The sequence below is a fragment of the Epinephelus fuscoguttatus genome, linkage group LG1, assembly GCF_011397635.1.
Source record: "Epinephelus fuscoguttatus linkage group LG1, E.fuscoguttatus.final_Chr_v1".
NCBI classification, from domain to species: domain Eukaryota; kingdom Metazoa; phylum Chordata; class Actinopteri; order Perciformes; family Serranidae; genus Epinephelus; species Epinephelus fuscoguttatus.
The window spans coordinates 11,997,421-12,012,997 of record NC_064752.1 but is presented as its reverse complement, the minus strand read 5'-3'; the positions used below and the strand labels follow the sequence as shown (position 1 = coordinate 12,012,997).

At 42.2% G+C, this 15,577-nt stretch overlaps 1 protein-coding gene across 3 annotated transcripts in view; it reads right to left on the bottom strand.

Annotated features, from left to right (window-relative positions):
- The window catches only part of igsf21a (immunoglobin superfamily, member 21a), a 358,404-nt gene that overhangs the window by 31,887 nt on the left and 310,940 nt on the right, over window positions 1-15,577 (bottom strand). For all 3 annotated transcript variants that reach the window (XM_049590866.1, XM_049590881.1, XM_049590875.1), the window contains one exon: window positions 4,583-5,060. In XM_049590866.1, coding sequence (XP_049446823.1) covers window positions 4,583-5,060 — 478 coding nt within the window. The remainder of the gene's footprint in view (window positions 1-4,582; window positions 5,061-15,577) is intronic.

Here is a 15,577-nt window from a genome sequence, read left to right as displayed (position 1 = left end):
TTGTATTTGAGGGAAAAGTGTCAAGCAAAAGAAAAAATGCTTTGGCTGTGAATCCTGCGAGTTATAGTGAAGCTGATTTGTGAACTTGTGTTTGAAATTGTCTCTATTAAGCCATGTTTAATGTGTGTTAAATGAGTGTTTTGAATCAACTAAACTTTACAGCACTTCACAGAAACTCCACCGCCAACTAGTGTTTTGGAGGTGTAACTGCAGAGTGACACAGACACACCACCACACAAGTTTAAATGCTCTCAATGGTGTAGGCCACATGTGTATAATAAATATAATGAATCCCGCTTTAGAGCTGCTGTGAAACTATGCCTACTTGGGGCAACAAAAAAGTTTGTCTTGGGTGTGTCGGTACAATAAACAAACTAGAAAGGACGACAGAGGAGACACCCACACACTAATGTAATTGGGCCAGAATGCCACAAAAATGACCACAGGCTGAGATCAGTGCAAAACGAGTCTATTTATTTAAGACAAAAAAAGTGGTCAAAATGCAAAAAAAGATAAAGAGTGAGACTAAATGTTTTGAAAATTACCCAGCCTTTCTATGATCCCAATCACCAGAATGAATGTTGGCATTGTTCATTCATGTTGTACATTATTATATAGCAGATACATTGAAATATAATGCTTTCTTACTTTTGATAAGGTGAAGGCACAGAAACCACTTGGTTACAGTTTGGAAAAGTTCATGTTTTGGCTTATAAAACCCACTCTTGGTTGCGCAATCCCAGCAGGAAATGCAGCCATGTCTCTGTAAAAAAGCAACTGGCTTTGTTGGTTGTTGGTGTCCAACAGTGGTTTTGAAGTGGTCTGCAGCTTGGCAGGCGTCTCACCTAGGTGACACGCCATCCACCATCCCCTCCACCTCCTAATGACAAAGGCAGCTCATATACTGCCACTTCAGAAGTGTTGATATGATGTGTATGAAACGTACAAATGTAATGAATGCATGATTTGCATATATGTACAATGCCAACATTTACTTCTGATGAAGACTGGGCTGAAAACTGAATATGTTTAAAGTGTTTAAAGGCTCGATGTTGAGTATGATACACAGAATAAGGTTTTGATCTGTTCATGGGGTTTGTTGAACATATAGAATAATGCCAGCCGAGTCCTCTGAGCTGCTCTGCACTAGATTTCTATCTAAAAAGTACGCTCCTCCTGTCAGTCTGAACTGATTGATTCCAAAGGTACAACAGAGAGGAGTGTCCCTTCCTCACTAATTGAGACCCTGTAGATTCACCCTATTTACCCAGATATGTATATGGATTCTGGCAGGAACTCTTCTTGGCACATAAAAAGGAAAGAACTGAAATTAACCCAAAATCTAAAACTTTTTCTCCCCCAAGCAACAGTCTGTGAGTGCACCATCAAACGAAAACTGGACTGATGGATAGTCCAACCTACTGCAACAAGATTATCTGCCATCATCCAAATTCAGACGCAGCAAGTCCTCAGTGTCATACAATGTTTTTTATATTAAACTTCCAAAACATCAGGCTGCTTGGGACCAGGCCCGCCTACAGAAATGGCTGGGTCCCTGAAAAAGGTCCAGTGAATGGGCCCTCCCAAAATCTGCTTTACTCATATCGACACGCAGTGAACATGTTGCTTCTCCCATCCCTAAACAGGCTACATTTTACTAAAGCAACAATAAGTACAATGTTTGTTTTTAGCAATTTTTTTTTATTTTTTTTGATTCACAATAAAATGTGGTTATCATTGATTATATGTAGGATAATTATTGCTGGCCTCTATACCCCACGCCCCTTTAGTGGCTTGGCCTCAGAGATAGTTAGTGTCATCTAAAATTATCTGTGTTCAGTCTGAAACCATAGCTCCGTGCTAATGGTCTTGCTTTTAATGTAATTTTGTCTCATCTGGCTTCCTGTTGGTGATAAAAACTTGGAATTAACCTTCAACTAGTGTTATTCTAAACAGGATGTGGAAGCTGCAGTTTTATTAGAAGGTACCAGATGAGAAAAAATGCTAATAACTGTACGTGTTTTAAAAAAGAATGTACTCTGATGTGAACAGTCTATTTCAGGCTGCTTTCAGACCTAGAGTTGTCTTGCTTTGGTCTGAATCAGGGACTCATTTTGTTACAAAGTTGTATAATTGCCTAGAGTTGGTCCGTGTTGTCACAGCAGCATTTACATGCGGACCAGATAAAATCCCATGCACGAGAAAGCTGCTTTTGGTTGGTCAGAATTTCCATGTGGGAAAAATCCAGGAAGTAAAGCAAACGTAGAAGAAGAGTACACTTGCAAGATAAATGTGACACTTTCTAATGTCACAATGGAGGGACAACTACGCAGGTTGATTTTAGCGCTGCTCATCGTGGACTATATTGCTGTCATTGTTCATTTTAGTCAAACCATACAGTTTGAAAACGAGGCGCGGCCCCAACTAGAAAACAATGTTCTGATGCATTGGATGTGCTGAATGTGCATATTAAGGCAGTACAGGAGGAGGTGCACATTAATAATCCTCCAGGACTGTAACATGCTCATGTTTAACCCAAACAATGTGTCATGTGACTGCAGTTGGTTCGGATCCAGGTCAGAACAAGTTCTCACCACAAACACCAGAGTTTGTTTGTAACCGGACCGAGACCACCTCTTCAAGAAGGTCTCAGTCTGGTTGTTTTGGTGCACACCCAAGTGCAGTTGCTGTGTTCACACCTGCCCAAACGAACCGCACATAGGGGGCAAACGAACTTGAGTTTGACTGAACCGAACCAAACAGGGCAGGTGTGAAAGCACCCTTAGTAACTGCTTTACACTAAATGCTGATATTATTGCTAATGTATGATGATAACATTGGGTTTTTTACTGTAAGCGCACTACTGGTTAATTTTTTGTGCCTATCCCAGCTGACACTGGGTGAAAGGCAGGGTACACCCTGGACAGGTCACCAGACTATCACAGGGCTGACACATAGAGACAGACAACCATTCACACTCACATTGACACGTACGGACAATTTAGAGTCACCAGTTAACCTGCATGTCTTTGGACTGTGGGAGGAAGCTGGAGTACCTGGAGGAAACCCACGCTGACATGGGTGGAACATGCAAACTGTGAGGCGATAATGCTAACCACTGCATCACTGTGCCACACAATATGATTTATCTTAATAAAAAAAATGGTTTTAGGACTCAAATACAACCAGAAACAACTTCTTCAGTCCTTCTGTAAACACTTAATAAGTACATGTTGTTTAATTTCACTGTGAATTCCCACTATGCCCTCTGAGTCTTTGATTCTGTGTATTTATGCAGCAAACAGACACCAGCAGCTTATTTTATATAATTTTGTGTAAATAAACTAAATCATGTCAAGTCTTCACAGATCTTCCTTTATAAAAGTAGACCTTGGCTGAGAAAAGAAACAAGCTGTGCCGTGCGAGCGGCTTGTTTACGGGAGATTTTAAATCCCTACTTGTCATTTCTAAAACCTATTAAAGACTCTCCTCCTCTAGATGATAATGACAGTTTCTATACATCGCCTCACAGTGACCACAGCTGCTCGCCGGCATAGTAAGAGGGATACTTTTAATAAAATGAAAGGTGGTGATGCGAGATAAAAACACTGACAGCGAGACACAAAGCAGCAAGCAAATATGTACCAGCCTCAGCCTCCTCATTCACATTCTCCCTCTGCCTTCAACCACTGCTAACATCTCATGGAAGATAATGTCTCTGTTTATCATGTCAGGATTGTGTGGCTTGTCTCCAGGAGGACCATGCCAATGTATTGCCTTTGAAGTGTTAATTGGATGCGCCGGAAGCCATCTTTGTTTTTAGATTACAAAAAAATGAGAAAGAGTGTGTGTGTGTGTGTGTGTGTCTTTGCCTCTCTTGGATCACACACAACATTAAAACTTAATGCTAACTTTTCCCCTTAAAGTATGACTCTGCATCGCTACGTCTTCTGCTTTGATAGTTTGCAGCAAACCAATAAAATCCCCCTGCCGTGGTGTTTCTCTCCTTGAAATAAAGTGATGAAATCTACAGGCTACAAAACTAAAATGTGAGACTGAGGAGTTTAGGGGAGATGCTCAGTGAAGTCTGAAGGAGGGCAGCATCTCCGAGATCGTCTCTCTAAAGATATATAACGCTGGTCAGTGTGTCTAAATTCTCATTTGACTTCTCTAATTCAGGTTGACTTTTTCAATAACGGTACTGAGTTAACTCAATCTAGCAACAGACAGCTCGATGAATTGCCCTGTCAGTCACTCGGAGTTTTGCATTCGCCGCTAAACTCGCAATCTGCTCAGCTGTAACACAATTAAGCAGCATCAAATGAAAATCAGCGTTGTTCTGAGTACATTTGCAAGGGACACATAAGGGGGCCCAGTCGGTTTCCAAGTGCGGCAAGGGGATACAAGGAGACAGCAGGAGATTAAAAGCGTGAAGAAATGAGAAAAGGGTGTGTGTGTGTTTGTGGAGGTGGAGTGTTTTGGGTGGAGCGGGAGGAGGATTAGAGGACAGATGAGGAAAGAAAGGTGGTAGAGGAATGAGAATAGCATGCAAAAACAATGAGTCAGTCTGCATGGCGCTCACCTAGAGTGACCTCTGTCTGCATTGGCATGGACAGCGCCGGGTGCTTGACTTCGCAGCTGAACAGGGCGTCGTTATCCAGCTGAGGGTTGAGGGTCCAGGTGAGCCGGGCCTGCACCACCACTGAGCCGTCACTCTGGGGGATGTGAGTGTGGCTGAAGTAGTAGAGAGGGTCTGTGCTGTGCACCCAGCGGGGGAATTCCCGACTCACCACCGTCTCGGGGATGACCTCCGTAGCGGGGCTGGGCTCGTAGGCCTGCTGGCCCTGAGTGTGGACACGCTGGGGGCTCTCTGTGTACAGACGTGGGGCCCGCCCTTCGGGGTCCAGGAGGGAGAGGGAACGCTGCAGTTTAGTGTCATCCAGGTCCCTGCTGATAAGCGGCCTGGCTCCTCTCACCCCCGCTGCGCCGCCTCCCTGCTCGCTGGAGGATTGAGTGTAGGAGATCACCTCGATTAGCTCCCCATCACGCTTGAAGTACACCTTAGATGGGACATTTTGGGATACAGAGAGAGATGGAAAGACATATTTGAAATCATTTATATTTTCTACTAGCATAAAAAAATAAACAAAGAACAGCATTGTCATAATAACACCTCATAAAGTTGGCAAATGTGGTCGCAAATAGTCTCCTATTTACACATCCGGCAGACACAGAGAGACATTTGCATTTATTTGAAGTCCCATTTCTGGCCACCTGGCGAACATAAGTCCAATATTCACTTTTGGCTCTGTTTTTGTCTCAGTCAACTTCTGAGGAAAATATCTGGCTCTTTAGAAGCTAAATGCTACGCTACGTTCACCCACCAGGTCCCTTACTTTGTCCGTCTGCCTTTTGGTGCTGGGCAGGTTGTGTACAGTGGGTTTAATGGAACATTTTGAAGATGATGAAAGCAGTGAGAGAGAAGTGAGGCAGGAAAGTTGTAAAGTCAAAACAATGAGCTGAAAGAGACAAACATGCTCTGTAGAGCTGTGTCACACAGAGTTTTGTCACTATAGGAGCGACATCTTTCACATGATACATTTTTCCCAATACTACTATTGCAGCTTTAAAAATGATTGTAGAATCATCAGAACATCATCAGAGGCCTGTGCTACGAAGCAGGATTTGAAGTTAGCGAGTTAACTTTGGGGTTAACTCAGGGTTTTCAGTACTATGAAGCTCTTTTTACCAGGATAGATCACCATGGCGACTTATGCTTAACAGCTAACCTGCTTCGGAGCAGGTTAACTTCAGGATATTGGATCACAGCCTGCCAACATCCTGACCTCTGACCAGTCAGATCACTGAAGAAAAAGAATCCATTACATGAATGCAGGTCCAGAGTCTCAGGTATAAAAGAGGAGCCTTTATGCTGTTACAGGTCAGCAGAGTCATTTCATTGTCCCAGGTCTCTATCTTACTATATAATGACTAAAACTCTGTGTGTGTGTCTGTTCCACGCTTTTCTCCTCACTGACTTGGTCAATCCATGTGAAATTTGGCACAGTGGTAGAGGGTCATGGGAGGATGCGAATGAAGCAATATTGCATCAATTGGCCAAAGGCGGGCGCTATAGCAACCAATTAAAATTGCAAACTTTGAATGGGCATATCTCATGCCCCGTATGTTGTAGAGACATGAAACTTTGCACAGAGATGCCTCTCCTCATGAGGAACAAATTTGCTTCAAGAACTCATAACTTCCAGTTATATAGATTTCCACCATTTTGAATTTTTTGAAAAACACTTCAAATCGATCTCTTCCTAGGAAGTTTGAGCGATCTGCATGAAACTCGGTGAACATAATCTAGAGACCAATATCTAAAGTTCCCTCTTGACAAAAGTTGGAAAACTTAGTAAAACTGAGCTTCTATAAGGCAATGAATATTGCGGAGGGCGTGGCTCATCACATAAAGGTGTATAACATCTCAAGGGTTTCACCCATCACCACGCAACTTTGTAGGCATATGACCACACATAATCTGAGGGGACCCCTCCATTATTGACCCCGTCAAACAAAATGGGGGCGCTAGAGAGCTAATTTCTTATCTCGATTTTACTAAACTTGGTAGATATGTAGAACAGGACGCCTCAAGGTGACTGGAGAAATTTAACTCTAATTGGCAACTGGGTGGTGCTATAACAACAGAAAAATGCTTAAAAATGGCTAAAATGCGACCGATCGCTGTGGCTCCCCCTGTGGACCAATGTTTTTTTAAACACTTTAACTATCTGCCTTTCAACGTGCTACCTCAACTACTAATGTACAGTTTTAGCCCACTAACTATCCCACTATTGGCAATGGTACTACTGTACTTTCAATAAAGCAATCGTACTATCAGATTCACAAAAACTCTGTCTGAATACATTGCTCTTCTTAATGGGTTCAGTTGACTATTTAATCTGCAATTTCCTATGACCTGTATCCCAAACACACACCATGTGAAACTGTACGTGGGCAACTGTGCACTCAATGGGTATGGACTAGTTTCTACTGATTTTGAAACAGAGCTTCTAACAAACAGAGTGATCCTTTACACACTAAACACATGATTTTAGCAGGATTTTAACTTGTGCAAAGTTTACTTTAGTTCGCAGTGATTGCTGCCAGTGCTGCTACTTTTACACTCTGATTCATCATTGCAGCTCAAAATAACATGAGACACCTGTGTGATGAGAGCTAGGGAAAACAGGTAATATTTCATTACTAAAATAATCCACACACTGTTAATTGGCTCCTGTTAGTATAAATGCCACATTTCGGTCAGGTAGAACTCGTCAGTCTTTAACTAGACAACTTTTCTACTCCTTACTTCAGTAGCAGAAACAGTCTGGTGTTACTTTAAAGTGTTTTATGTGACATATTCATCATCATGCAACTAAACGGCAAAAAATACTCTATACTAAAGTCACTCAGCTCAGTGATACCTGTACATAATTTAAGTCTCGGCCAAAGTGCCACTGACATCTTTCCTGTCTCGCAGTCACAGACACTTTCAGTATTATTTCATCACATATGATGTGAGGTGACCCACTTCATTCATGGCTCTGATGATGCCGCTCGCACCTTACAATCCTGCCTCTTTCACCTGAATGCACTCGTGGCTGGAAAGGAAAACCCAGAGTTGACTGAACTTGTTGATAACCAGCTTTGTAGTAGCGGTAATCCAGATAACGAAACAATATCCTGGGTATGCTGAACTGGCTTCATAGTACAGAGCTCTGGTGTGTCAGCCCTGTTATAGCAATTTGCTGCCACTTGAAACATTTGCACATTACACTGTCTTTGTTTCAAATATTGTACAGCTTCTTTTCCTTTTAAAAACACATCGAAATTTTCCTTTCTTGTACAATTTTAAGGGTACCTAGACAGAGCCCTGGAGGTGAATTGGCACCTCTCCAGCTACCAGTCCACACTCCATATTTGGTCTAGATGTAAACTTAAACCGATGACCTTCTGGTTCCCAACCCAACTCTCTATGGACTGAACAACTGCCGCCCCAACTGAGCTACTTTATATTTATGACTCTTGCCTTTTAAAGTACTTGTTTTTCCTTCCTCTGACTTTATTTATTGTTATGCAACAACACACCAAGGCAAATTCCTTGTGAAAATCTACTTGATCCGATTTGATTCTGATTTTAAGAGGGCTTCCCCTGGATATTACTGGAGCTTCCTCACCATTTCACGAGTCTATGAAAATCTCTGGGTGCCTAATCTCCTGACAGAGAATTCATGCTCCCATTTCTGCATATAACCTCCAGATATTAGCATTGAAATAAGGTTGTATAGTCACTGCCAGTGGTGTTGCTATTTTGGAGACAGATGCCTCCTTTTCTTTTGTTGTTGTTGTTGAAGATAAGAAAAATTTAATCTCCAGCTCTTTTGGGGACCTTTGGTCATTTGAATTCAATTTGCCAAAGATCAAAGAGTCATTATTGTAAACACTGCATTTCACTATTGTTTGAGGCTTTTGTGAGGAGAGGAGATGGTTGAAGCATGCTTTGATACGGTGCCACCTCCAGGGCTGATGCCTCAAGTGGGTAAACACCAATAATGAGTAAACAAGTAAGAATAAGGCCAAGCTCCTGAGGAATAACTTTCAAGTGATATTTTCACATTTATAAAAAAGGAGAGAATCTGTGATCCTTGGACCGCATTACAGCTTCACAATGTATGACAAAAGATTCACCTTCAAAGTGACAAGACCTTCTTTAACAAGACTGTCAAGTTAAGCTCAGTGAACAGTGTATATAACCAACTTTAGGTGGCATGTTCTCGCCGTGTCAGCGTGGGTTTTCTCTGGGTACTCCAGCTTCCTCCCACAGTCCAAAGACATGCAGGTGAACTGGTGACTCTAAATTGTCCGTAGGTGTGAATGTGAGTGTGAATGGTTGTCTTTCTCTATTTGTCAGCCCTGTGATAGTCTGGAGACCTGTCCAGGGTGTACCCCAGTGTCGGCTGGGATAGGCTGCAGGCCCCTTTTGACCTCAAACAGGAGGGGGGTTACAGAAAATGAATGAATGGACTTTAGTATTCTGTAATTAAAGTTGGAGTAGGCAACTTTATTTTGGTGTCACTGGGGAAAAAAGAATACAATAAACTTTGAGCATATTGGAATTTAAGCAGACTGAGAGAGACTAAACTTCTGCACCTCCTCTTGGCTCTGTTTTCAGGCTTTAGCACATCAAGACCATGACGGGAGACTTTGGCCAATTACAGCTCATTTCAGAGAGAAGGTGTTCCTATTGGTCGTTCAACATATGCAGATGTGCAAGTGTGTCCTTTCGGTGAAAACCTGATTCAGTGGCAGAGGATCCTGCAGATGAAGTTGCTATTCCAGCATCGGCAACAACTGCCTACACTGCAAAGCAACCCAAAAAAGGAAGACAGACTTTTCAAAAAGAGAGACCAAAAGAGTCTCACTCCAAAGTCGCTGAAATCAGGCACTTAGGCAGTGACTTGCAGCGTCAGACAAAGAAGCTGTCCTTTTACGTCAGCATGATACGCAGACGATCGCCGTTATATTTTTAATGGCGTTCAGCGGTATCAGGGGGAAGTGTGGTTGGACAAGAACGAAAGTTAAGGGAGCAAAAGTCCAAGTTGGGTCGCTGAAAGCGGTGGTGGATGGGTCTGACAAACATGGACTTTCACCCAGGAGAGTGGTGTTTGTGTCCTGTCAACTTTTAAAGCCAAACCCTGTCTTTTTTTCCCTAAACTTAACCATGTGTTTTTGTTGTTGGAGAAAAAAAATAGCAAATTGTGGTATTTCCTGTGATGAAAGTGTATTTTAACAGAAGACAATGCATGTAAAAAAACGAAACAAAACATGTTCCAATATCGGCAGAGCGTTTCAGAGATAAAGAGAAAATGTTGCTAATACTTGAACATTCTGTTAACTGGAGCCAAAGGCTCATAGTTGCAGCTTCAAGTTCATATTTATGTAGCTTACATTAGCTGGAGCCTTGAATCACAGTTTGTCCTCTGCCTCAATCCACGCTGCTACAGACCACCTCATCAGAGCAGTGGGCAGCAGCTTCAAAAATGTACTCCTAGTCAGCAACCGCAGCAACCCATATTCAGCTATCGCAAACCCAAGTGTCAGGGGACCGGACGGCCCTGACTCCCTGCTGGATCAGCAAACTTCGGTTGCTCCCATAACACCCGGAGCTGCCGCCACCACTGTGACACCCACCACTGGGGGGGTTTGCACTAGCTGAATTTGAGCTGCTACAGTTGCTCACTAACAGTCTGTTTCCCAAGCTGCTGCCTACTCTCCTCCTGGGGAAGCAGTCCACAGTGGGAGGGAGCGAGGCGATGGGACCTTGGAATGGGTAGCTAGCAAATTCATGTGTGGGCTGATAAAAATGGAGAGGAATGGCATGGGCAGCGAGGGGCTAGGAGAATGTGCAGCTCTACACTGAAGTAATATTAAATACATCAATATTTGGGAAACACTGGGTTTGCATATGCCTGTGGTCGTCTGGTGGGAGGGGCTTAGGACACTAAATTGTTGATATATTCAGAATTTACTTATATTTGAAGAATTTTATTCTAAATGAACAAAGCCTGGTTGATAATTTATGAACTGTCTAAGTTTCATTCAATGTAACCTTTATTTCCACAACTTTATTTTGGAACACTGATGAATGGGGGCTGTCTGTGTGGGCCCCCTTGTTGCTGAGGTTATGTTTGTGAAGACAGATGCCACATCATTATATTACAAGCTGTGTTGTGCTGCTGGGTTGTATCGTAGTATTTATAGCCAACTCTAAAAAACTTTCTAATGCCTGCCATCAGAGCAGGCTGGTACACATCCACAATGGGCGAAGTGACCTTGCTCAAAGGCGTTCTGCAGTGCTGGTTGTTGTCAGTACCATGGATTAAAAACGAACAAACAAACCAAAAGAAACTCGAAATACTTGCTGCTCCCACTAATGAGCCTTGAGCTGCCCCATGGCCCCATCTACCTGTAACACACCTGAAGTACACAGGTAGGGCTCAAACAAGGATTTCATTTCAACTTTATGACAAGTTTTTCCTCTCTTCTCTTTAGTAATTTCAGGTTGTGACTGTGGAGGCTGATGCACAGCAGTCCTTAATCATTTCAATAAATTTTCATTAAGTTTAATTAGATGTTTCATTAGAGGAGGACCACATTTAAGTTCTTGAACTAGATGTTTTGTTTTTTTCACCAGTCAGTCTATGAAATCGGATAATAAATGGCCTTTGGGGAAGAAATTCTGAAATCTCACATCAGTGCAATCAGTTCTTAAGAGATGAATAATGACTACAAGCACAACCTTGGCTTTTAATTAGTGCACACCTACAAGATCTCATTATAAAATTAATAATAATTAAAAAACCTTCAAAAAGGTAAGAGTTACTAAGAGTAACTGCTGACATGTACAAAGATAAGTCCGATAACTCTACTCGCTCTAAGTGCAGGTTGTGTCATGTATTCTTACAGACTTACACTTTCGGGAGACCTGCCCATTGGTAAGATCATACACTTTAGCTCCTATGCTTATTTATTTAATTTATTTTACCTTTTTTAACCAGATATGTAAATTGAAAACCAATTCTCATTTACAATAACGACCTGGTCAAGAGGCAGCGTCAGAGGGCAAGTCAACATAAGACGCTGAAACATAGATACAGCTGGTGCAATTAAAATAAAATTTAAAAAAAGACAAAATTAAAACATCATGAATTCAATATTTAGAACAACAATGGTGCAGTGATCAGAAAGTATCCATTGTTGTTCAAGGAGGGTAAAGTTGAAAAAATGGACAGGCGCCGCTGCAGCGTGGTGCATCAGGTGGCACACATCAAGTGCTGCCACTAGCACACACAGGACGCATTGTGCAACTTGTCAACAGGCAACCACACAGAGTTATTACTACTTTTACTGAAAGATCTGTACTTCTTCCACCTCTGCATTAGCTTAAAATCATGTGTGGACAGCCCCTAATTAAACTCCATTTCTCTTCTGAAGAGCCGATCTCCAGAGCTATGACTCGCCAGGGATAATGGGATAATGATGGGATTGCATGTCGTTTAGCTCAGGATATTTCTCGACCTCAACAACAAGTCTCTCCTCATCCATTCTTTGTCACACACAAGATATAGCAACAGCTACAGAGTTCTCTATATACATCAATAGTGGGGAGAGGAGTCGAGCTGCTATAGGAGCAGAGAAAAAGAGCTGCAACAGGAGCTGGTATGTACAAGCAGAGAGCAAGTAGGGGCAAAATGTGTTTAATTTCAGGGGCAGCAAGGCTGGAAATAGGACAGTGGTGTGAAGTGCCACAGGGTGGTGCGTCCAAGAGCGCGGATGCATGTCTAGCGACTGCTGTTGTACATTGAAAATAATAATAGGGGCCTATTTTTTGACGTGCCATGTTCGCTGCCGGTGTGTTTTGGCCGTAAAGAATGGAAGCTGTGGAGTTTTTCCATCTCTTGCAACTCGTTCCTATCACCAGGAGGCGCAAACTATAATGAGTGATGGCCAAAAGAGGTGCTAACTCTAGGTATTACCACAGTAATAAATTTGCTAGAGCGGAAAGAGCAGTTACTGGAGCTATAAAAGGGGTTTTGGCAATTATAGTTTTGTAAATGAACTAATACCAGTGGGTTTATCACTGCTATGGAGTGATGGCCAGTTGACCAGAGAATACAGGTTACAGTGATGTGTGTTGAAAGTCGCACCAGTGACAAAGTGAAAGGCAGTATGGTAAATGACGTCCAATTTATTTAGAAGATTTATGAAGGCAAACCTGGAGATTAAGTTGCCATAATCCAGGATTGGGAGAACTGTCATTTTAACCAAGGTGTGCTCTGCAGAGTGAGGGGAAGATGCCTTATAATGCTACAGGAAACCAATTCATGCTCTGACTTTGGAGAGCAGCGTGTTGATGTGTGTTTGAAAGGAGAGTGAACCGTTGAGCCAGATAACTACGTATTTATAGGAGTTGACTAATGGGAGTTCTGACCCATCCCGGGAGAAGACTTGGAGGGGGAAGCTTGCAGATCTGGTTGTTTTTTATTTTTATCTTGGAGGAGGTGAAGGTTGGATGTTATGCCCTATCCATAAAAACAAACATTTCTTCATATGCAGCATTTATTTTTACATCTAAAGCATCTACTTGTGAGTCTTTGGTGGTAAGCATCCCTCTAAATGTATGAACGAATGCCGGCGTATTGATTATAACCCAGCGTAGCATATAAATCTAATTTACAAATGGACTTCCACAGATTAGCACATCTTCTTCTGTTGAATTTTACCATGTGGGAACATTCAATACCCATCAGCCTTTATCTGCGTTTACCTAATGTGCTCTGTAGAGCCAGAGCTTAAAATCCAATAGCACAATGGGAAGTAGAAACATCAACCTCAGATCCACAATGACCCCATTGCATCTGCTTCTAACTCCTACAGCTATTTGCAAAGAGAAGAATCTTCTTCACTGTGTATTAAAACACCTCATTAATTATCACAGCAGGTGGAGAGAGAGCAGCATGGATTAGAACGATACATGCACCTGTTCTGTAGCTTTTGTTGGACAAAATGGTGTGGGTACACAATAACACCTGTGTTGGCTATGGGTGGGTATAATAGGGAATTAATTCTGTAAGTCAGGTAACGGATTTGTTTCCATAAACATCAACAGACAAGTTAATTTATCCGCATAAAAGAAACACTGATTAAACATCGACGTGGGTTAACATGGAGCTGTGTGTTGCGTGTGCTCTGAAGGAGTCCAAAATGATACCTTTATAAAGGGGTGACCTCCAGCAAAAAAAAATCAAACATCAGTTTACCTATTCATAGGGATCCCACCGTGACTAAATATCTTCCTTTGTCACCTGTCTGCTTGAGGTATAAGAAAAGGAATCAATTAATGTTTCATCAAAGACGTGAATGAATGGGATATGTAGCTGCAGGGAGAGAGTGAAGTGTTATTTCTGTCATTATCCTGCAGTTCTGCTCTTTTTCCATTTCCCCAACCCAATCACATATAGTATATGGATACTGAAGTACTGCAGACACAGATAAAAACAGATCTATAATGAAATTAGACTGTTGGAGGGGTTGAGTGAACTTGTTTACACTGTTTAGTGAATATCCTGTTACGTGACAGTATGATTTGTGACCACTCTTCCTCTCTGACAAGGCATTTATTCTGTGTTGAACTCCTCATTTTTGAGACTTTTACCTTCATACACTACATATTTTTCTACTGTTTAAGACTGATGCACCAGCAATGTAGGTAACAACTACTGAATGTCACAAGTGAATTATGTTAACCTGAACCACAGTCAGCATAATGGGTTTACTTAAAGCTGCAGTTGGTGATTTTTCTAAAAATAACGTTTTGTCATTTTTGCTAAAACTGTCACTACATCCACTCAGTAGTACATGAGACAGATAGTCTGTGAAAAAAATCACAAAAACCTCCTTGTTGTGCTCCTAATGGCATTTGCTAGACTCAGTCGTCTCTAAAGGAAATAACCTAATCAGAGTTGAGGAGTCTCTAACTACGCTGTCAGTCATGTAGGGCTGTACCCGACTTAGATTTACTCTTAAGGCTATGTCCTTCCTGCAGCAGCCGCGTCATCCCGTCTCTTTCACCCCTAAGCTTTCCTGTCAAATAAAAGCAAATAATAATAATAATAATAATAATAATAATAATAATAATAATCTTAAAAACTAACGATGTCAGTTGAATCGGATTTGGCTCTTTAATATGAATATTTGAAGATTTTTTTTTCATTTAAGGTTTTAAACTTCGAACAGGCTCAGCAGGATGTTCAGTGTGACAGCGACATTCCCTTAATATTGTAAAGAAGCTAACAGCGCTAACAACCGTTTAGAAATGTGCAACATTTTTTGCCAACACTAGGTGTCAAACAAAAGGCCAGAGACTGTGTTGTATTAAGTTGGCGCATGGAAGGGCAGGGAGGTGTGCTCCCTCAGCCTTAGGCTTTCCATGTAGGCGCGTGGAAGGGCAGAGATGTATGCTCTCTCTGCCTTATGGTTTTCTCTTAGGCGTGTGGAAGGGCAGAGAGGTGTGCTCCCTCAGCCTTAGGCTTTCCATGTAGGCGCGTGGAAGGGCAGAGATGTATGCTCTCTCTGCCTTATGGTTTTCCCTTAGGTGCGTGGAAGGGCAGAGAGGTGTGCTCTCTCTGCCTTAAGGCTTTCCACGTAGACACGTTAAAGGGCAGACAGGTGTGCTCCCTCCACCTTAGGTTTTCGACATATGTGTGAGGAAGGGTGGAGAGGTGTGCTCCCTCCGCCTTAGACTTTCCACATAGGCACATGGAGGAGGCTTTCTGCGGCCTAGGAAAGGCAGAGAGGCCACTGACCAGAGCCATACCACCAAATATAATACTCCAAATGGAATAATAAAGTTTTCTTTAACCAAAGTGTTCCTGACTGAATTAACCAGAGAAGAGAGGATAATGTTATCTCGGAGCCTTATGGTGCAGAGCCTCACCTCCTCTGTGCCGCTGCA